Source organism: Ochotona princeps, chromosome 10, assembly GCF_030435755.1.
Source record: "Ochotona princeps isolate mOchPri1 chromosome 10, mOchPri1.hap1, whole genome shotgun sequence".
Lineage (NCBI taxonomy): Eukaryota > Metazoa > Chordata > Mammalia > Lagomorpha > Ochotonidae > Ochotona > Ochotona princeps.
Genome location: NC_080841.1, coordinates 32,736,274 through 32,760,005, shown reverse-complemented (window position 1 = coordinate 32,760,005; position 23,732 = coordinate 32,736,274). Strand labels below are relative to the sequence as shown.

General features: G+C 37.7%; 1 protein-coding gene and 1 long non-coding RNA gene across 2 annotated transcripts in view; one reads left to right on the top strand and one right to left on the bottom strand.

Moving 5' to 3' along the window:
* The first annotated feature begins 22 nt into the window (after positions 1 to 22).
* Positions 23 to 13,900, top strand: LOC105942412 (uncharacterized). Its single transcript, XR_009246180.1, has 3 exons — positions 23 to 163; positions 13,134 to 13,198; positions 13,738 to 13,900. It is a non-coding gene; the product is annotated as an uncharacterized LOC105942412 (long non-coding RNA).
* Positions 9,665 to 23,732, bottom strand: part of HSPA14 (heat shock protein family A (Hsp70) member 14) — a 26,633-nt gene continuing 12,565 nt past the window's right edge. Inside the window, exons 7-14 of the mRNA XM_004578593.3 lie at positions 22,902 to 23,006; positions 21,542 to 21,703; positions 19,995 to 20,150; positions 18,957 to 19,059; positions 13,663 to 13,875; positions 13,105 to 13,278; positions 10,722 to 10,792; positions 9,665 to 9,872 (exon numbers count right to left, since the gene is read on the bottom strand). Of these exons, the coding sequence (XP_004578650.2) occupies positions 9,794 to 9,872; positions 10,722 to 10,792; positions 13,105 to 13,278; positions 13,663 to 13,875; positions 18,957 to 19,059; positions 19,995 to 20,150; positions 21,542 to 21,703; positions 22,902 to 23,006 (1,063 nt within the window). The 3' untranslated portion in view covers positions 9,665 to 9,793. The remainder of the gene's footprint in view (positions 9,873 to 10,721; positions 10,793 to 13,104; positions 13,279 to 13,662; positions 13,876 to 18,956; positions 19,060 to 19,994; positions 20,151 to 21,541; positions 21,704 to 22,901; positions 23,007 to 23,732) is intronic.

Genomic DNA, 23,732 nt, shown 5'->3' with positions numbered 1-23,732 from the left:
CGGGGGGCTGGGAGCCGTGAGCGTCCTGACGTCAGCGGAGGCTGACCCCGGGCGTGGCGGCAGCGTGCTACGTCCCACGGCGTCCCATTGGCCGCCTGCGCCGGACGGGTGGAGCCGATAGGCCCCGCGGGCGGGCGGTCTCCGACTTAGGGCGCTGCGCTAAGTGAGCGCCTGTCTTCCTTTTCCAGGGGTTTGTCTGCGCTGCCTTTTGGACAGAGTCGTCCGGGCCTGCCTATGTACTGCTTCCAAATTATGATACGTCGGCCCTGCGTCTAAAAAGCGAGTGGGGACCGCTCAGGTTTCTGTTTGGAGAGGCCCCTTCCTCGCGTTCGGGTTCCTCACCCACCAGAGCCCAGCGGAACCAGCTTCCTGTCCCCGCCCCCGTGGCTCGGTGTCTCCAGATGGACCGCACGTCGGGCTCCCCTGGAGAGGTTTTGAGTGTCCCGCTGGCGGGGATACAGCCTCAATGGCACAGACTGCGTCCCCGGTCGTAGTGACTCCAACGTGCGGCGCAGGTTAAAGACAAGGGTTTCCATCAGCGCTCCCCACTCTGTTGACAAGCTTGTTAAAAAGATTGGAATTTGGCGGGTCTCAGTTTCACAGATGAGCTCCAGTGAGATCCAGTCAATCTAGGAAATCAGCAGGTGATCCAAGTAGTTAGGCCCCAGAGCCCTGGAGGATGGGGAGGGGAGACACTTAGTAAGTTCCCGGGTTCTGGTTATTGCCAGGACCTGTTATAGACATATGGGGAATGAACAAGTAAGTGTAACCCAATAAGGTGCCTTTCAAATAAATCGGGAGTGGTTTTTTTTTCATTTTTTTTAATCACTATGTTCTGTAATGAACGTCTCAGCATGCTGATAATGATAGAAGGCCACCTGGAAGCCTCTCTTTGGTAGGGTTACTCAGGCCCTCTAAGACTTGGGAGAGAGACCCCCTTCTTTCCAGGGCTCCTAGGCCTTGTGTTGTGTCGGGGTCTTGTGTGCCTTCTCCGTGCTTCCTTAAGGCTTGATCTGGAACCACATATCTCTCAGCTTGTCTTCCTACGTGACTGCTTTGATTCTCATGGGCACACATATCGCCTTCATGCTTTAAGACCTCCCATTTTGTTGCTAGCCTTGATCAGTGCCCTGAATTGTACACTTCCAGAGTATCCAGGGTGCCTAATGGACTTCTCCACTAAGGCATCCCATAAACACCTCCAACTGAACATATTCTAGAAAGTGTCCTGCAGTTTGGCCTCCAGCCCTTCCCTTCTGCTCCACCACAGAGGCTTTCTCATCCTGACACATTGTCATCGGAGGCGTTTGTCTTGATTTGCCCTCTCCTCAGTTTTCTATTTAGTTCCATTAGTAAGTCCTATGGATGCTCTTTCCAATCCTGATTCCATCTTCTCCATCTCTGAGGCCATTTAACCGAGTCCAAGCCATCAGCTGAAGTCCTGAAAAAGCTTAATTGATTTCACTTCCAGTGTTGTTTTCCTCCCAGTCCATTTTTGGGAAAACATAACCTTAAAGTGGAAGATGTTGTAACTGAAAAAAGTCTAGAATAAAGCCCAAACCTTTCAGTGGCCTGCAAAGCAACCCCTGTGCTTGGACCCTTGTTGTTTATAGCCTTATTTCTGTCACTCTCCCTTGGCTTGCTATTCTGTGGGACCTTACCCCCCCCCCCAACTCATTCAGGAATCTTCCATTAGGCACCTGCTGCTTGCCAGGCACCTCTTGGTGTTGAGACAAGAAGGGCACACACCTTGTCATGAAGCTTATTTCCTGGTAAAATGGGTAGATAATAAACAAGCATGTAAATAAGTAAAACCTCTCACAGATTACTTCCTAGTTCAGAGGAACTATACATATCACATTTTTTAAATCACCTGGGTCTCAGCTTAGTGCTACTTCTAAAGAGTCCTCCCATGATTACTCCATCTGAAATTGGCAATAAAATCTCTTAAAGGTACTTTAAAATTGAGCAATCATTTGATCAGCTTTTCTTTTGTTTTTATCTGCTTTAGTAGAAACAGACAAATGCATTATACCAGTTTGCAAAACAAATTTCCCTTTTTTTCCAGGGCATAGCTTCTGTCTTCCTCAACTTGTGTCAGTATGTCTACCATGTAGAACAGTTTTCGAAGAGTGGGACGGGAACCCGGAAACTTGTGGGGCTGGAGGAGGACATGAAAACCATATTACGTCATAAGAGGGGAACTGTCATGAATGGAATTAGCACCCTTATCCTCTGTATGAGAGCAGTCTGCAGCCTGAGAGGCAATCCTCACGAGAACTGGACAGAAATGGCACCCTGGTCGTAAGATCCTCTGTTTTTATGTTCAGCTCCTACTTACATTTATTCTGTATTTTTTATATTAGGCTATGTCACATATGTAAACAGGGAAAATTCTAATTTTATGTAAACTTTTTAAATTTATTTTTATTGGAAAGGCAGATTTACAGAGAGGGGGAGAGACAGGGAGACAGAGAGGAAGATCTTGATTCATTCCCCAAGTGACCGCAATGGCCGGAGCTGAGTCAATCTGAAGCCAGGAGCCAAGAGCTTCTTCCCAGTCTCCCACGCGGATGCAGGGTCCAAAGACTTTGGGCCGTCCTTGACTGCTTTCCCAGGCCACAAGCAGGCAGCTGGAACGGAAGTAGAACAGCTGGGACACGAACCAGTGCTCATTTGGGATGCTGGTGCATGGAAGGTGAAGATTTAGATACTAGGCTATCACTGGCAGATTTACAGAGAGGAGAAAGGAAAGAAAGGGACTGAGTTAGTCTGGTTATTTGTGTTAGGTTAATCTTGTATTTGCATTCATTCTGTTGCCTCAACTGTTATGTGAAGATGGCATAATATATAATTTAATCTGTAAAAACTGATACAAACCACTCTAAGAGGAGCTTTATTATATGCTGGTTCTTGAGGGCTTGTATGCTGAGAATTGTATTTCTTTCTATGCCATCTTTTAAAAATATATATTCCATGTTGATCGGTCCCCTTGTTGGACCATGATAAACCCTTTAGTAGTAATTTCTGGAGTTGGATAATTTAGAAATTAAACAGACCTTTAAGTGATGAAAATAATCTTCATATAAAATAGAGGAAGGTATTCCTTAGGTATGTTACAGGCATACTTCAAACAATTTTATTTAATGCTCCAAAGTAACTGTCATTTAATTTGGTAGTTTGTGAATTATGAGTAGCTTTAAATTGTCATGTTCACATGCTTAAAATCTGGATATCAGAATTTGAGCAATTCTTGAAATATATGTCTGTTTAATATACTGACACGAAAACATTGTAAAAAAATTATTTTTATTTCAAAGGTAGATTGACAGAGAAGGAAAAAGAGAAAGGAACTGAGCTGATCCGAAGCCAGGAGCCTGAAGCCTCTTCTGAGTTTCCCATAACAGTGCAGTTCCCAGGCCATAAGCAGGGCACTGGATGGGAAGTAGAGCAGCAGGGACACCAACTGGTGCCTAAATGGGATGTCAGTATTGGAAGGTGGAAGATTAGCCAGCTGAGCCATGGCTCTGACCCGTTTCATAAACTTTTGTGGGTACAAGTATTCAGATTTTGGAGGGCACAGCAAGATGGCAGCTAAGATGCTCCAGTGACTGTCTACCTAAGGAAACAATTTGAGCAGCCATTCTCTCATGCTAAGTCATCTTCATAAGCACTAAGGAAGCCAATAAGGTAGTGACAGAATAGCAAGAAACTCCAGAACCCGGTAAAGAGTACAGACAGGCTGCCACAGCTGCCAGAGCCTGTGGCTCCTAACTCTTCAACTCCTGGATGGCAACTTCATCTTGCCAGGGAAAAAAGATAAGACAAGCTTCACATAAACAAACCAATAGGCAAGATGATAATCTTGTCTATAATCACATCAATTGAAATGGTCAAAAACTGTAATCTTAATAGATGCAGAGAAAAGATTTTCATAAAACACCATACACTTTCAAGACGGGAATCTTAAGAAATTGGACCTGGAAGGAATACACACAATTAAGGCAGTATATGAGAAACCTACAGCCAAAATCATATTAAATAGGCAAAAGCTGGAAGCATTTCCACAAGATCCAGAACCAGACATGAATGTCCACTCTCACTTCTATTCAATACAGTTCTGGACATTTTAGCCAAAGCCATTCTGTAAGAGCAAAGAATTCAAGGGATGCAAATCAGCACAGAATCAAATTATCCCTGTTGGCTGATTGACATGACTTTAAATTTTTTTTTTTTTTGAATTTTTGAAAAGCCAGATTAAAGTTATGGAGAGAAGGAGAAACAGAAAGAGAATCTGCTAATTCATTCCCCCAAATGGCTGCAACAGCCGGAGCTGAGCTGATCCAAAGCCAGGAGCCAGGAGCGTCATCTGGGTCCCCCAGGTGAGTACAGGGTCCCAACACTTTGGGCCATCCACTGCTTTTCCAGGCCACAGGCAGGAAGCTGGATGGGAAATGGAGCAGTGGGGACATAAAGTGGCACCCATATGGGATCCTGGCATGTGAAAGGTAAGAATTTAGCTATTTAGCCAGCATGCCATACCCCACAAGCTTCTATATAGGTAAAATAAAAAGATTCCACTAAGAAACTTGAGGAGAATGTGGTAAAGTTGTAGGACTTACAGTATCATTCCCACATTCTAACAATGTTCTGGCTGAGAAAGAATTTACAAAATCAGTCCAGTTGGGCCCAGCACAGTAACTTTCTTTGCTCCAGGATCCCACATGGGTGATGGTTCATGTCCTGGTGGCCCCCGCTTCCCTTCCAGCTCCCTGATTGTGGCCTGGGAAAGTAGTGGAGGACAACCTAGAGTCTTGGGACCCTGCACCTGCAGGGGAAACCCAGAAGATGCTTTTGGCTTCAGATTAGCTCAGCTCCGGCAGTTATGGCCACTGGGGAGTATGGAATATACATATAATTACTGTATTACATATAATCACTAAAATAGCAGATGGACGATCTTTCTCTCAGTCTCTCCTCTCTGTAAGTCTGCCTTTCCAAAAAAATAAAAGTAAATCTTTACAAAGAAAAAAACTAGTCCAATTAACAGTATTACAAAAAAATTTTAATTGCTTGGGATAAGTATAACCAGGGATATGAAAGATCTCTATCGTAAAATTTAGAAAAAAGTAATAGAAGAAATAGACACGAAAAAAGGAGAAATCTTCCCTATTTTTGCATTGGAAGAATTCACATCAAAATGTCCATATGACCCAAAGTAACTTGTAGTTTCAATCAAATCCCAATCACATTCCAAGGAGTTTCTTCACAGAACAAGAAAAGAAAAATCAAAATTCATATGGAAACACAAAAGACCCTGCATATCCAAAGCAATCTCACACAAAAAAAGCCAGAGGGATTACAAAACCAGATTAATGGACACTAAAGGATTGTTTATAATCCAATTGCATACTGTTGGCATAAAGTAGATATATAGACTAACAGAATAGAAATCCCAGCAATTAATCCTCAGATCCAAAACCAACTAATCAATGACAAATGAGCTAAAAATCATTCCCTAGAGAAAGGGCAGTCTTATTCAACAAATGATGTTGAGAAAATTGGATTTCTATATACATACATCTGAAAAAAGACCCTTACCTTACAACCTATAAAAAATTGAACTAAAAGTGAAGCAAGGATCTAAAGTGAAGACCTTAAACCATCAAACTACTAAAGGAAAACATAAGGGAAATGCTGCATGACACTGACCTAGGCGGACTTCCTAGACAGCACCGCAGAAGCACAAGAAAGAAAAGCAAAACCAGCAAACGGGGTTACATCAAGTTGAGAAGCTTCTTCACAGCAAAGGAAACAAAGTCAAGAGATAATCAACAGAATGGAGAAAAGCTTTTGCTAATTGTACATCTTATAAAGGATTAACATCCAGAATATAAGCTCAAGACACTCAAGAAAGCAATCCAGTTACATTGTGAATCCAGTTACATCTGTGAATGACTTTTCTGTTTTTTCTTCCCTTTGTCCTGTGAGTGACTCCCCTGAGATGGTGTATGAGAGACACCATCTCTGCCATTTTCTCAGGGTTTTTTTTTTTGCTTTTTTCCTTTTGTGGATTCCCCCTCCTGCTACTATGCCAGGAGCTTTTTCACCTTTCATAAATAAATCCTACTTTGCAAGCTAAAAAAAAAAGATACAAAAAGGCATTTTTCAAAGGATGAAATACAAATAGCCAACACAAAGAAAAGCTCAGGGTCGCTAGCCATCAAGAAAATGCAAGTCGAAACCACAACATGCTATTAACTAGAATGGCTAAAAACCAAAACCACAAATGGCTAGAAAAAGCAATGCTGGTGAAGTTGTGGGTTAAAGGGTGCCCTACTGCATGGGAATGCAAATTGGTGCAACCATTAAAAAAACAGTATGGAAATGGAACTACCATATGGTCCAGGTATCCTACTCTTGGGAATATATCCAAAGCAAGTGAACTCAGTATATGAAAGAGATAACTGCACTCCCACATTTACAGCCACTCCAAACACTGGAGGAAAAAATTTGATATATGTGAGTGTGTGTGTGTGTGTGTGTGTGTGTGTGTATGAGATGAAATATTAGCCTTAAAAAAGAATAATTCCTGACACTGAAAATAAAATGTATGGAACTGGAGATCACTGTGCGATCTGAAATAAGCCATTCCCAAAAAGGCAAACATCACATTTTCTCTTATTTGAGGAAGTTAATATATACAGAATAACAAATATGTAGATATCATATCATAGTTATAAATTCTGATTCATTGAATCATACCATGTATAGTATATCCTTCTTTCCCCCACATTATGATCATTATCATGAATATTTTGATACTAATATAAATGCAGTATGATATATAAATGTCTACATGCAAAAACTTAAAATTTTCAACCTAAAAATGTATGAAAATTATCAAAAGTGTTCAAGTTTAAACAGTTATTACTCTGAGTGGTAGAATATAGTTTTTTTTTTTTTTAAGATTTATTTACATATTTGAGAAGCAGAATTACAGAGAGACCTCCCATCTTCTGGTTCACTCTCCAGATGGCTACAACAGGACAAAACGAGGAGCCAAGAGCTTCATCGAGGTCTCCAATTTGGGTACAGCGGCCCAAGAGCTCAGACTGTCTCCTGATGCTCTTCCAGGTGTATCAGTAGGAAGGTGGATAGGAAGTGCAGTAGCCAGAAAACTGGCACCCATGGGATGCTGGTGTCATAGGTGGCAGCTTAATCTTCTACACCATGATGCCGGCCCCAAGGATTTTTTGATATTAAAATTTTTTTTAACCTCATAATGAACATGTATAATTTTTATAAACAGGAAAATTTAATGTAATTTAACTTATAAAACAAAAGTAAAAACAAAAAAAATTTAGAATGTAAGAAAATTTTGAAGTATTTCATGAAGCAACATAGTATTTAATGACAGTCTTATATTTCATTAGATCTACAGGAAAAAATATTTAAGGCTGACTAATAAAGTCACAATTAGTGATATTGCTTTTTTTTTCTTTATTGTATTTCTAAGCAAACTACAAAATATGCCAAAATGCAGTTACTGGTCATTGTACTACTAGATGTTAATATGACTTCTTTTCCACGTAAGTCATTTATTTGATGGACATTTATGAAGCACTGAATATGCTCAGGTACTGTTCCAGGGGCTGAGACAAATAATAATGAAGACTAACTGCTCTGTGAATACTTACTCTAGTAGAGAAAATAAGCAAATAAGTACTTTATCACATGAATATGGAAAACTAGGCTTTTAAATTAGGTCCTTTGATTTTATAAATTTGAATAATCTACTTCAAAGTTGAGAAATTTTATTTATTTACCAGAGAGCAACAATGAGAAGAGAGGCTCCTATCCCCTGGTCCACACCCCAAATGCCCACAACAACCAGTGCTGGGCCAGCCGGAAGCTAGGAGGCCAGACAGACATTCACATTGGTTGAAGTGACTCAGGTACTTGAACCATCACTTTCTGCCTGCCAAAGTGTGTATAAGCAAGAAGCTGATGGGAAGCAAAGCAGGTACGGGAACCCAGGCACTCCCATATGGCACGAAAGCTTTCTATGTGGGAATTATAACAGCTATGCCACAAAGCCCATTCCCCATCCTTTTCCTTTAAGTGGGCCATGTAGTATCTACTGCAGCTACTCACCTCTGCCTCTATAATGTAAAACAGCTATAAATAATATATGTAACAACTGAATATGGCCATGTTTTAGTCAAACTTTATTTATAGAAATAATTATGGGATAGTTTGCCAACTCATGATCTATTTTTAAAAGGCAATAATATCCACAAAATAGAATCTTCATGCAATTTTCCAAAGCATTATTGAAAAGACTTAGAAATTTTTGTACATATTTTACTTTTAATTTTAATGTGACTTTGGAAAAGATACTAAGAAGCACTCAGTTCCAAAAGAGTATGCCGCAGTGGGCGGCTTCTGTACTTAAAAGACTTGCTCGACTTTGTGGCTCTGTCAATGATTTAATGCCAAATAACCAAGCAAAACTTTTCAGATTGGGTTCTTTATTTTTAGAAAGCATTAGAGGGCCCAGCGTAATAGCATAATGGTTAAAGTCCTCACCTTGAATGCGCCGGGATCCCATATGGGCGCCAGTTCTAATCCCAGAAGCCCCGCTTCCCATCCAGCTCCCTGCCTGTGGCCTGGGAAAGCAGTTGAGGACGGCCCAAAGCCTTGGGACCCTGCACCCACGTGGGAGACCTGGAAGAGCTCCTGGCTCCTGGCTTTGGATTGGCTCAGCTCCAGCCATTGCAGCTGCTTGGGGAGTGAACCATCGGACAGAAGATCTTCTTCTCTGTATTTCCTTCTCCCTGTATATCCACCTTTCCAATAAAAATAAACAAATCTTTAAAAAAAAAGCATTAGAAGGGAACTACCACCTATATCCATGAAAATTAAATTTAACAATAAAGTACATCCATAAGTTTGCAGCAGATTTTTAAAAAAATTAGTGTTTTTAATCTGCCAAGTAAAGATTTCCTCTTCAAGTGGATGGAAGCTCCTTCCTTAGGGACCAAGTGTAGCTCTGCTGTCCAGGGCACGTCCCCCAGCACTTCCTCACATGGGCATATCAGATGGGGTCTCTCGCTCACCGTACAGACTGAGCTTGTGGATCGGGAGACCAGGTGTCTCAGGGGTAGCAAATGTTCCCTAATGAATACAATGTGGTCATGCGTCTTAAAATGGAAAAAACTTCAAAATGAAAACACTAATAGGAAGGAGAAAGAACAAACTAAACTGAAACAAGAAAAAGTAAAAATCCTTTCCTGTACTTCCCTCCATAAAAAAAGCCAGCTTAAGAGTCTGATTCAGCCTTCTAGAGACTTCTATGTGTATACACACACACACACACACAGAACTTAGAAGTTTCCTTTTAGTTTTTTTTTAAAATAAGGTACATTACTTATGTTTCTGCATTTTTTCAATTAATATCAAGGACTTAATTCTCCATAATTATATAACAAGAACCTATTAAATATTCTTATTGGCAATTAGCAAATAATTTTTGAAAATGTCATGTAAAATTTCCTTCAGTAAGCTCAATTTAATTCTAAGCAACTTCATGAGTGAAAAAGGCTTTATATTTCCCATTAGTAGTGGTTCATCTAATGAAAACAAAACAAGGTTGTTACACTTATCAATATATTGTAGTTTAATAGAAACAGCTTAGATAATTCATTGAAAAAGTATTTTAATACAAACACCACTTATACACAAAATCAGGGTATGCTGATATCCTAGTTCTAAAAAAGTCTTGGTCTCATTAAGATGCCACCTCAATGGTGATTGCTTCACATTTTCCAGTCTCTTGATCTGTGCAAGTAACATGTAAAGATCCATCCCTAAACAAACAGGATTAAGAACATTTCAAAATTTATTTTATAAAAACAGAAAATCCTTGAGAAACTACTTGGGGACTTTGAGTAAACATAACTAATTTTAATTTTTAAAAGAAGAGCATTAAGATAAAGAATAAACACATTCTAGGTGCCTTAACATTTATCATCTTGGCTATGTTTAGCTAACTTTTTAGAAACACCCTACACCACTGGAACAACAGTCTGTAGTCTATGAAATGCCATGATAACCATCTTAGAACTTCATTCAACCTCATCATGTTGGGTTCCAGCCCAGGCCAAGGCAAATCCAACCTGATGTATTCAATACTCTTGGTAACTGTAATTTATGGAACACGTTATCCCTAGTGTTAATCTGGAAAGAATTTACTGTAACAAACAATTATATGGAAGGCTTATTGTTGGGAAAATGGTAATAGCTGGATTTCATTGCTAAGTTATTTAAAACAAGATTTTTCTGGAATTATTGTAAAACAAACTTTTCATAGGGCAAATAGCTTCAATTATGTAAATTAATTAAAGTTACTAAAAACTGACAAAAATTACATCTCAGATGAGTATGGGTAATTTTTTTAAGTTGGCCACAACAAAAACAAAGAACTTATAAAACATTCAAAGTGCAAAGCATTAGGATATCCCTTCCTTTGTAAAGTGTTATATAGTTCAGGAAAAAAATGTAAATCAATAAAATCCTAAATGAAAATCAGTAAAATCCTAAGCTTTAAGTAAATTATCAATAATCAAAAAAGTAAATTAAGTAAATTTAAGTAAATTATCAGTAATCAAAAAAGTCAAATATATTTTCTTTGCATTAGAAATAATTTAATTCTGTACCTTTTCATAGTAAGAACAGCTAATATGTCACGTAATCCATTCTCTTTTTTATCTAAATCCTGGAGTACAACCTGTTGATATAGAAATAATAAGACAATTCAGTGCTTTGCCATATTAATTAATGAGCATGATTATCACACACACAAAAACCCCCAGATCCTATTTATCCTGAAACAAAACTTACGGAGGGCAGGTTTCATTTCTCCTACATTTTTTAATGAGAGTTTTAAAGTTATTTAAAAGATTTATTTTATTTTCATTGCAAAGTCAGATACACAGAGAGAAGAGACAGAGAGGAAGATCTTCCGTCCGATGGTTCACTCCCCAAGCGGCCACAACGGCCGGAGCTGAGCCAATCCGAAGCCAGGAACCCGGAGCCTCCTCCGGGTCTCCCACGTGGGTTCAGGGTCCTCAGGCTTTGGGCCATCCTCGACTGTTTTCCCAAGTCACAAGCAGGGCGCTGGATGGTAAGTCTCACAATGTCACAATCAATCATACTATACAGTCTCTTTTGTTATCTACATCTGTTTTATTTTACAACAAAAGTGAATTCACATTCAATTCTTATATTGTATAAAACGTTCAATATAGAGGCTAGCATCGTGGCAGAGGGTTAAGCCACTGCCTCCAACATCAGCATCCTCTGTAGGCACTGGCTCACCCTGCGTGAGTTCTAGTTGCTGCTCTTCTGAACCAGCTCCCTAATCAACCTGGAGAGGCAGCAAAGAATGGCCTAAGTACTTGGGTCCCTGCACCCACATGAAAGACTGGATGGAGTTGGTAGTTTCTGGCTTCAGCCAGGCCCAGTTTCAGTCACTGTGGCCATTTGAGGAACAAACCAGCAGATGGAAGTATTCTGTAGTTCTAGTGTCTGTAAGTGTTTAAATGGAAGGCAGAGTAACAGAGGAAGAGAGAGAGGCAGGAGATACATAGGGGTGAGAATCCTTCCATCCACGAATTCACTCACCAAATTCCTGCAACAGCTGAGGGTTGGTCAGGCCCCAGGAACAAGAAACTCCACAATGGACCCTTCATGTAGGAACCCAAGTACATGGCCATCACCTGTCTGTTGCTACCCAGACATATCAGCTGGGAGGTGGATGAGGTACTACAACCAGCATTTTGATGGCAGCTTAACCTGTGTATGTGCACTCTACTGTAGCTGGGAATTTTCGATATGTTTCTAAGTAAATCAGATAGCCTTATCTACTTTCTCTTTGTAAAGAATGCACGAGATGGTACAGAAATATGCATGTAGTATTCTGAAAAAGTAAAATTGTATCAGGCGTAACATGGCAGAATGGAAAACAACACAGAGCAAACTAAGGAGAAATCCTAGCTTGACAAGGAAAAGAACAGGCTATTTACAACAAGCCAGTTTCTTAATCATCTAATGCACATAAAATCCTCTTTCACAGTATTTTGATATAATGTTTATAAACTGTCATGTACAGCACCTGGTGTTCAGCAAATGAAAACAATGCTACTTCCCTGTCCCCTTCCAATTACCAAGGTAGGACAAGAGCACAGCAGACAAGTGTAAAATACAAATTGTGGGCTAGTCTTGTGGCATAATATTAAGCCACTGCTGCAGACCCAGCATTCCATATTGCAATGCTATTTGAATCCTGGCTACTGCATTACAGATACAGCTCCTTGCTAATGCATCCTGGAAAGCAATAGATAATGACTCAACTGAATGGGCCCTCGCATCCATCTGGAGGACCAGGATGGAGTTTTAGGCTCTTGGCTTCTGCCGGACCCACCCCTGGCTGTTGTGGCCATTTGGTGAACAAGTGGATAGGAGAGTGTTCTTTCTCAGCTACACTTTCAAGCAGTTGGAAATAATAAAGATGAAAACCAAATACAGGGGCTGACTTTGTGTCTTGGGGGGTTAAACTGCCACTCATGACTGCCAGCATCATATATCTGAGTGCGAGTCTGAGTCCTGGCTCTTCTACTTCTTGCCTAGTGTTATGCTATTGCACTGGGGAGGACAGATGATGGCCCAATGCTTACTTGGGCTTCTATCACCAACCGGGGGACTAGGCTCCAAGCTGCTGCATGGCCCAGCCCTTGCTGTTGTGACCACTTGGAGAATGAATCAGCAGTTGGAAGATTCTCTCTCTCTCCACAGCAATTTTCTCTCTCTTATTCTACCTTACAAATAAATTAATAAATAAATCTTCGCAAAAATACAAATTATATTTCATTTTTATATTCCCACCACTCTTTCAAATTAAACTTGTTTATTTCTTCCCTCTTTCAAACAAAATAGAAGCAATTTATCCATAAAAATGTTAGGTACACTCATATATTGAGAAATTAAACTGAACCAAATCCAGGTAGAAAAGCTAAGCAGTTTTACAATGTATATATTCACCTGTGCAAATTTGGTTTCCTCTTTTGCAGAGTTCATCCCCTCAGACTCATAGAGTTCAAGGCATACTGAAGATATGCTTCCTGGGGCTTGTAATGTGTGTTGCCTTCTGGCTGGTAGAGGGGTCCCTGATGGAAACAGTACTGTGAACCTGTTGGCTCCTGATTCATCCACTCCCTAGGAAGAAGGAAAAAAAAGATGTATATGCTTGAATATTTGCCATTACAATTTAAAAGCTCCTACTATAAAATCCTATTATAAATGAAATATTATTTCTTGATGACCATCTGGAAACCAGGCAGAGGTGAAAACATAATGTCACATAATCTTGTCTCTTTACTTAAAAATATATTGAATGCATGTTACCTCTACTGGAAGCTTTTAAAGCAGTTTTTATTTCATCAAATTTCATTTTCCTAAGAAAGTTACTTGTTAGCTAAATATGATGTAACCTTATTAAAATTATTACTCTTTGCCAGTAAATAAAGTTTCATTGCAAAGTCCTGCTATGTACGGTAACTAATTTGTATTATTTTTATGTGCAAGTAAAGTGAAACATACCTTAACTAAAATATTTTTTGCTGAACACTCTATCATTAGAGAGTCTTTCACTAATAGGTTTTCTTTCCCAATAAGGATTCCTGCTTCTATAGCTGCACCAATAGGGATGACCTCATCAGGAGGAATGGCATTCAGAAGCTCAACAGCTGGGAAAAGATCTTTAATCAGTTGCTGTAGTTTTGGGATTCGAGAGGACCCTCCACAAAGGACAACCTAGAAAGTGAAAATAAGCTCCAGTTTTTCTGTTTAGAAGAATGGTTATTTCTAAAAATTTAGTGCAATAGGCTGGATCATCTTTATTATGTGTAATAGTAAAATATATTTAACACAGCAATATAAGAACACAGATATTTAACATATATATTATACCATATTTAACATAATCTTTACTTACAACAAAATTTAAAATGAAGAAATCTTACCACATACTGGAAGATATGTTCTCTATATAATGGTTCATGATTAATACTATACATGTGAAGTTACAAAAAGCTATTCATTTGAATAGGCAATACATTAGTACACTTTTACATTTTTCTAAAAGTAATGTTTAAATGAATGTTGGAGTATTTTGTGAGTTTCTCTATGTGAAAATAATACCACATTATTTTTTGGCCTTTGTTATGGAAGAATATTAGGTTTTTTTGAGCAAAGACTGTTTTATTATCCAATTGGCTCCTCTGCTCTCTAAAGAATTCCATATGAAACCAGTCTAACAGCCCCCTAAGCTCCTCATTGATTCATTCACTCAGTGCATATGACTCAACAAGTAGACAGAATATTGAATTTACAAAAAAAATACTGAATCAACTAATTACTTCATAAGCTTTCTTGTCAGGGAGAAGCTGATGAAAAATGAGACCACTTTAACATTCTTTGTGAAATAGGAACACTGTATTAATCTACAGGTAAGAGCATGAAGAATATAAATGGAAGGATTTTTTTTTAAAGGAGACAAGCCCTGGCAATGTCTGAAATAAACAAAATATTTATAAAATTAATTCCATAAGCATTTGACAATACAGGGAACAACAAAGAAAAATACAAATACTAACAAAACCTTATGGTTCACAGAACACGAAGTAGTAATTTGTAAATTATATCAGGAATGATATGTTTTAGTTACTATCATCTTAAAGCTAACTTATTTTTACTATAAAATTCATATTTTGAGAGTCTCTTAGAAGGTAAAAGACTCCCCAGCACTGGCCTGCCTCCCTCAACGATAGCATTTGGCAGATGGACAGTAGCTGCCCCTTTTTGACAAGCATGGCTCCTATCTGTAAAGGTGGGCCCAGAACTATCCCCTAGGTTCTCACACTGCCTAGTAGTGGTCACTCACCATTTCCAATCACATTGGTAATATTGCTTGTCTTACAGGAAATCTGAGTGTGAAGCTATTTAAACTCTGAAACCCACCTCTCAATTCAGTAGAAGAATAAAATAATAATAAAGGTGATAGTAAGTGTCAGGAAAAAATAAACAGTAGTGAACATTCCTATCAATATGTAAAGAAAAAGGTGTATACATATTGAATGAACATAATTAAGTTACCAATAGAAAAGAACAATCATACAAACATTACCAAACCTGGAAAAGATACCATAATAAAGGAATGTAAATTTTAAGTTTGACTTCTGATGCAAGCAAATCAAGGAGGCTTCCATGAATCACAGCTATGTCTTCAATGAAAGTGACCTAAAGGAGTTTATCTAAGACTCTGATACTGAGTATAATAAAATTACATGTAGTAAACTAAGTATAAGTAAGTAAATTATATATAGTAAGTAGTAAATATTTCCTGGTAGGAAATAAAGATTGGTTGCAAATGTAATTCTAAAAACAAATGCTGACACCATGTTGAAGATATGGATATACTCTGGTTTCTCTTCAGAGTGAATAAATCTTTCGCCTTTTACTAAAGAAAATATGGATAAAAAATTGTAAGACAAATTACCAGGATAAATCACCTACACGTTTTTCATTGCAACTCGTAAGACCACATATCAAAATAATACAATTAAGTTGCTTGTATTTAACAAAGAAAATTTCAGCATAATCAAAGAACCTTTAGATACGGTGTTCACTTCTTTTAAAAATTCGGCAGTATAACTACTGAGCATCTGTGATGGGGCATGTTGATGTTGGATTCTGAGAACTTTAAAGCTAAAGTGTTGATATTTGCACTAATGCAGAACTTATGTCCAGTCATTGCATAATTCATCAGCAATCATTCTGTGCTGAAACAGACTGGTTTATGTGAGGGCCGAGTGTGTGCTGGACGGAACCAGGCTGGACTGCAACACCCATTGGTTCCAGTGGAAGTCGGGGCTGAAACCAGAACCAACCCAGCAATTGCAACCACCAGCTGATCAGAGCAATGGACTGTGGCGGGCCCCGTACTTGCTAGTACACACAAGAATCTGGTCTGGGAACACCTCAAAGTTTCTTTTGGGGATATCCCCAGTCAAAATGGCAGACTCAGAACCCTAACCAAGAAAAGACAGAAGACAGAACAGGTCAATCCATCACCTCAGCTATATGTTGGCAGCAAAATACTGGACAAATGGAGACTCTATGATGGACTATGTCAATCAGTGGATTCTTCAACAACCTCGTCGTGCTTGGAGTGGCAAGATTGGCAGCGATTCATAACTGGTGAACTATCAAAACCACTTGAGCAAGGATCTCAGAGGATGCCCCACATCTGGGACCTGGGATGGGTGGGAGACTGGGTGGGGTTTCTCCCTCAATATTCCCTTTACCTCAAATATATGAAGGAAACAATAGGGAAATAATAGTCTTACCCACTTCCCTATAGCCCTTGTACCTTTTTACCCTAATTAACAATGTAAAGATTGTCAAAAATATAGTGAAGAAAAAAAAAAAAAACACCTCCATTTAGGTCTCCTATACTGGCGGGTAGGGACCCAAGCACTTGGGCCATCTTCCACTGTCTTTCCAGAGGAAGATCTATTATTAGGAAACTGGGTTGGAAATGGAGCAGCCAGGGGAATAAATGGCACCCTGATATGGAATACAGCCATTGCATGTGGCAGTTGCTCCAAATTGTATTTTTTTTTTCCATTTCAATTTGTATTTTTTAAACTTGGAATTTAAAATAGACCTTAAAGTCTCCAGCATTATTTATACTTCTACACATTTACATCCAGTTCACCTTGATATTTTCTGGCAGTTTTTTCCTGCACTCAACAATCTTAGTCACTTTCATGTCCTATGATCACAGCATGTGGGACCTCTTCCTGACCCTGCCCCCAGCTAAAAAGAAAAGGAAGTTAGCACCAGTCTATTTCCTGAAAATAGCATGCATGATTTTGGTTCTTTGAAAACAGATTGAGAAATATTAGATGTTTTAGTTCAGAAGGTATTGTTTTAAAGAACTGAATCAGATACATTGCAATACTTTAACACTCTATTTAAGTTTAAGCACTTGAATCAAATGGATTAAATCCCATTTTTCCTTTGATTGTATCTCATGAGTTTTTCCATGTGGGAGAGGAAAAGAGTAGGGGTGAGAGAGGAGACATTAAAGAAACTGAGCCCGGGTTAGGGGACAGGACTGCTGCTCTCAGCTTACAACAAACACTTTGGTTCACATGATACTTATGACTCAACCACATGCACACTTGGTGCAAAGCCCTGGTCCAAGGAGAAGCCACTGACTGCTCATTCTCCCAGGGATGTGTGAACGGTCAGAAGCAAGCAAGTTAGGTGTCTTTTCAGATCAATACAAAATTCCCTTCTAAGCAGTGAGTATCAACAGAGTTCATTCTATGTAGACAATACAGGTAACGTAGAAAAGTCTGAAATGGGCAAAGCTAGCATAAGTCACAGAAATCTGAATAATAAAATCATTCATGTGTAAAATCAAGTAAGATCTACCCTAGGAAAATGAAAATTCCCTATTGAGAAATTAACACTGATTTCTTACATGATTTTAAAGAAAATGTAAGGAAAACCGTAAGAATAAGAAAACCATAAGAATATCTCACTGGTATCCAAAGTTACATTTGTAAAAACCCAACACCTATTTCATTTAAAATGCCCTTAAAAAACAGGAACTGTTGTCTCAATATAATACAACACTGCATCTTAAATCAATTATTAGTGATCATGGTTGTTGGCAAAAACCTAATATGTTTCCTTAATAAAAAGAACAAAAGAAGGTCCATATCAGCAAGATATTTTGGTTCTGATCACAACAATCAAGTAAAAAAGAGAAATGAGAAAAAAATATTAGAGGAAAATCATTTCCACTTAGAAGCTTTTCCATGCCTCACCCCACAGGTTCGCCAGCATAAGACAGTGCTCTTACCTTACTGACACGTGTTTACTTTTTTCCTTTCTTGTTTTAAGCTGTGTACTTTTATTGAACTAGTCTCAAGTCAGTATACTGGTAAGCCCTGGCTGCCTCTATAACTTCAACTGACTCTCAGTGAGACCAAAAGCCTTTAAGCATCTTAAGCTGGATGACAGAAAAAAAAAAAATAGGGACCTACAATACTTGACCATTCAAAATAAAGAAAATTTCAAAAAGCATTAGGAAAAATATTTTAAATATTTGCATTACATAATTTAGACACAAGCAATGCTGTCACCTCCCAGGAGTAGACCAAGGCGAGCACTGAGCTATTCTCCTTTGGCAGAAGTGGGGTAGTTTTTGGAGGGCAAGAAGCTTCCTGCTACATAGCATCTCACAGTATCTAGCATGACTGTTGAAATAAAGATCAATGTATAATCTAAGTCCTCTCCACAATGTAAAACTTGGAGGATGATCACTCCAACCTGCTGCACATTAAAGGTTTTCCCCCTATTTAAATATTTCAAAACATCACATTAATATTCTGATTACATTCACTTTGCACGTGTTTAAAAATATTAAGAAGTAAATGATTCATAGGCAAGGAAAATGAATATGCACATACAGTAAACATTTAAAATAAAAAACCTAGTAATCAATGAAAAAAGACTGTTTTCTTTCTTACTTCTCCCTCTCTTTCCTGATTTATTTATTTATTGACTTACTAATCTATTTGAGAAGCACAGAGAGACGAGCGGGGAACACACTGACAGGAAACCCCCAACTGCTGATTCACTCCCAATGGGAGCAAATGCTGTGTGTGCACACCAGATTCACTGCAACAATTTTCTTTACTAACGCAAATTCAGAAGATACTTAAATGTGTAAAAATAGTCTTTCAATACCTAGAGCTATTTCCTAAATTTGAAATTTGAAACAATTGCTAAAATGATGAAAACCATTAAAGTGTTACCTTGTTGATATCATCTGCTGTAAATCCACTTCGATCTAAGAGTTCTCTGATGGCTTCTATGCATTTATTAAAAAGTGGAGAACAAAGAAGTTCAAACCTTGCTCTATATATACACACAAACACACACACACAGAAGAGAGAGAAAAGGTTTAATTTCAAAAAAACTTATTTTTCTTGTGAATAGTAATGCCAAAGTTTAATGTGATAATCTTTTAAATGATAAGTTGATAAGAACAAGGCATTAACTAACAGCAGTAAAACATCTTGCAGAGAAAGAAGTCCACATTATTGATCTCTCAGTGTATATAAAGACATTTAAGGTCAAATTCAGATAGAAGCCTTCCTTGTCCACAGTGTTTTTGTAAGCTTTCAAAAAAATGTAAGAAAACGTATCTAATGTATGACATTTTCAAAGAAAACCTACTGACCCTAAAAATCTCATTTGGAATTTTTTACTATATTAAAAGCTTTAAAAATTATGTCTTACTATTTTTCTCTGGTCTGAGAATGTGTTCTATATAACTTCATATCTTTCACACTGTTTGTGAAGCTTAAACGCAGGCATATAATACCATTTTAAGAAAGATTTATGTTCATGAAAAATGCATTCCTTAATTTGATTCTGAAGGTTTTTTTTTTTTATTATTAATTATTTTGCATTATGTGACAGTTTCATAGGCTCTGGGAATCTCCACACCCTTCCCCCATTCTGAAGGTCTTAAATGTAGATAAGTGATTTTAAAACTTATCTGTATTATCCACAAATATCAAAACAGCTTTCACATTTGAAATTTTTGTGATAATGACGATATCATCTTAAGAAAACTGATGTAAAAATTTGGGGAATAGCTGATTAGTCTGATAAAACGTGGACCTCAAAATTAAAAGACAGTAAAGTTCCCATTTATAGAGAGATGGCTAAGAAATCTCAATCAAGTGAAAAAACAAAAGCAAAAAACAGGTTTAAGGTAAGAAAAATGATGCCTGAATAACAATGCTCTTAGAATTGTTTAAGCCTTTTAAAGCCTTCAGTTTTACCTGGAAACATTGCAATCAAAATCTTGACCTTCATATAAGGAGTCAAGGAAACAATTAGCACTTCCCAAGGTTGACAAAGAATGTTTCGCAATTTCAGCACTGTTCATCAATTTCATCATGGCTCGGGCATTTCTTCTCACATCATGTTTGAAGGATCTAAATTTAAAACATAACATTTCAAATGGAAAAATTACTAGGTCATTTAGAATTTATTGTAATCAAAATCTAGACAACTCCCATTAGAACAATAACAGATACATGAATCAACACTATATACAAATTTTAGTAACCAGTTTCTAATCTCTTCAAATTATCCTAATAACATATTCTGCAATTAATAGAAAGATCTCAAAAACAAATAAATGAACAGGGCCTGGCACGATGGCCTAGTGGCTATCTTCCTCTGGCATACGCTGGAATCCCATATAGGCACTAGTTCTAATCCCAGCAGCTCCACTTCCCATCCAGCTCCCTGCTTGTGGCCTAGAAAAGCAGTGGAGGACGGCCCAAAGCCTTAGGACCCTGCACCCAAGTGGGAGACCTGGTAGAAGCTCCTGGCTTCAGATCAGTTCAGTTCAGCTAGATCATTCTCTGTATTTCCTTCTCCCTGTATATCTGCCTTTCCAATAAAAATAAATAAATCTTTAAAATAATAATACTAATTTATTATTTAACAATCAGAATTGCACGATGGAGTCATATTCATAGGTGATAGCTTAAGGAAAATAGATAACTATATTTTTCGCAACTGAGACAGAGGAAGAAGATTTATGAAACTGAGTAAAAATCTCCTATTTCTCTTTATGATGTTAAAAGATTCATCTTTAAACATTAAAAAAAATTATAAAAAGCTTCTTCTAAGAAACTTCACACATACAAAATAAGTAAAGTTACAGTTGCTCCATCTCCAATCCGTTCATTTTTAAAACTGGCTGCTAACTAGTGATCAATGACTTTGTTTAAACAATATCTTTATAAAAATAGCAGTATAGGTCTTTTTATATAAGTGGGAAAGCACTACTTTTCTAAATCAATGGTGAAAATACTATTTTAAGAAGATTTTTTTAGGATAAAATACAAGCCCTGTACATTTGATTATTGATATTGTGCAAACAAAATTTTCAATACAGTAATCACATACAATAACACTAAAATATTCCTTATGGCAAACTGCTAATTAGATGTAAGACAAGAACTCACTAGAATTTAATATAGTATAATCTAAAGTTTTAAAAACTGTTTAGAAAGCAGGGAGGCATCTGTGTCCATAACATCCCTTATTAAGACAACCGAGTAGCACAGAATGAATTAAGAAAACAAACTTGAGACCCAAGTTTAAGCAGTTCAGCGTTTGGTGGTCCCTTAACACTAACTAGAAAAATCTAAGCTACTGCCTGAGGACACTGTAACTCCAGAGATGAAAATGCTAGTCTCCAAGCAACAGAAAGACTACATCTTCCTTTGCAGTAGGTTAATATGAAATAAATTAGGAACAAATTTGAAGAGAAACCTTAACCACAATGTGTATCCAGGCCATTAATACTCACCTCTGGAACTCAGAAGCTAGAAATTGTGCTAAGGTTTCTGTGAAATGTGCACCACCTATGTTATCATCAGTGTTTGTTGAAAGAACTCGATACATTCCACTGTTAACTTCCATAATACTGAGAGATAAGGATGTTCCTCCGAGCTTAAACACCAAAATATTGCTTCAAAAGAAAGATAAAGTATGTTGTCATGGAATCATAACATTCTAAAGCTAGGTTGAACAATAGAATTTACTTTAATTTCTTTATTACAAATGAGGAAATTGGAAATATCAAATGAGTGCCTATAGTTACTCTGTGTTAAATCAGCCTAGAGCCTGTATTTATTACCAAATGACTCTGGGCAATGTAGTCATTTCTCTACTCAGGTAAAAGTCCTTTTTCACTTAGTCTCGCTGGAAAAACTATTCCTCTAAATCATTAGAGTTCAAAACATTTTTAAGAGTAAATCAAGAAGAGATTTGTACCTATAGAACTGTAGCATGGACTAATAAAATCAATCAATAAGTTTAAATAATAACAACAGCAACAACAGAAACCAAACAGCAAACAAACAAACAAAAAAGAGATTTGTGACTATAGAGAAATTCAAGAAAAAGAAATTCCTGGGATAATGTAATACAATGAATACAGCAAAACAGGTTCTGTAGATATAAAATGTATACAAAACTAGGAGCTAAACTTCTATCTCCTGTGTATCAAAATTCATAATTTCTTATATTTCCACATTTACATGGTTTATTTAAAAATAATTTCCTGGTGATTTATACATACATTAGTTCAACTGCAGGATATGAAGGAGGTGAAAACAATAACGGAAAGTTAAAATAATATCTAAATCAATTTCTTTAAAATTGCCTGACCATCAGGTCTACTAAAGCAACATTGACAGCTAAATCAGGAATAAGTATGTTATTGTTTCACTATCAAAATTGGCCTGATATCCTCATTCTGCATTTCACCTATTTCTGTTATGTCAAATGTCTGCGTATACAAAGTATTCATTGTCTTCAAATATGTCTAGTAGTTGTACTTGGTAGTAAAATCAACTGTGCTCTACTTTGTGCTAGGATGTGGTCAGTTCCATAACTTCCCAATTTGTATCCAATAAAGGGACAAATGAGAATGACAAAAGCAAAAACAGTTCAGTCCTCCATCCAGGTTTTAAGTTCTTCCTCTGCTCTCCATTGCTTTTAACTCAACTATCTGAAAAACTCTAGGGAGTTCAGTATCCTTATATCCATAAAAGTTAGAAACCATGCACTGTATAATAAGCCCTACTGATAAAATCACTATAATCTAACATGCTTTCTGCAATTAAAAAAAATAGAAATCTGCCAAAACCATAAATAGTTTTTACCTTTTTCCAGTAGGGCAGTCCTGTCCAATTCCATAAGCAAGAAGGGCTGCAGAAGGTTCATGTATTAATCGCAAAACATTAAATCCAGCAGCTCCAGCTGCTTCTCTGTGAACAATGTGCCTTCAATGAATTTTGTATCACAGCATGTTCAAGTCTACATTCTTAGAAATATTGTGCTAAAGTGTTTTTCAATAGGAATTAAGATTTCACATTACAGTAGTCCCATCTCAGCTGAACTTCTGCTCCCTATGGTCAAGGTACAGTAATTGTACAGGACAATAACATAACTTTTACACAAGTATATTGCCATAATTCTATTATTTTATTATTGGCTATTATTTATGTTTTACTGTGCCTAATTAATTAATGAGTTAAGATGTTTTTAAAAAGTCATTTTTTTTAAGTTTATTTAATTTATTTGAAAGGTAGAGTCAGAGAATACTAATTCACTAACCAAGTGTCTGCAATAATCATGGTTGGGCCAGACTAAATCCAGCAGCCAGGAAATCCATCAAAGTCTCCCAGATGAGCGGCAGGAGTTCAGATCCATGGGCCATCTTCTACTGCCTTCCCAGACACACTAGCAGGAAGGGGGTTGGGAAGTGGAAGACCAGGTCTGGAACAGGCACTCTTGCCTACAATATGGAATGCTGGCATAGCATATGGCTGATCAATCCACAGGGCCACAATGCCAGCCCCCTTGAGGAGGGCTGGGGATGACTGCTAGGCATCCTAGCAGACAATAGGTGCTGGGGCTCAAGCACCTGGGGCTCTGCTACCCATAAGGAGACCTAGATGGAATTTTGGGTTCCTGACTTTAGCCCAGCCCAA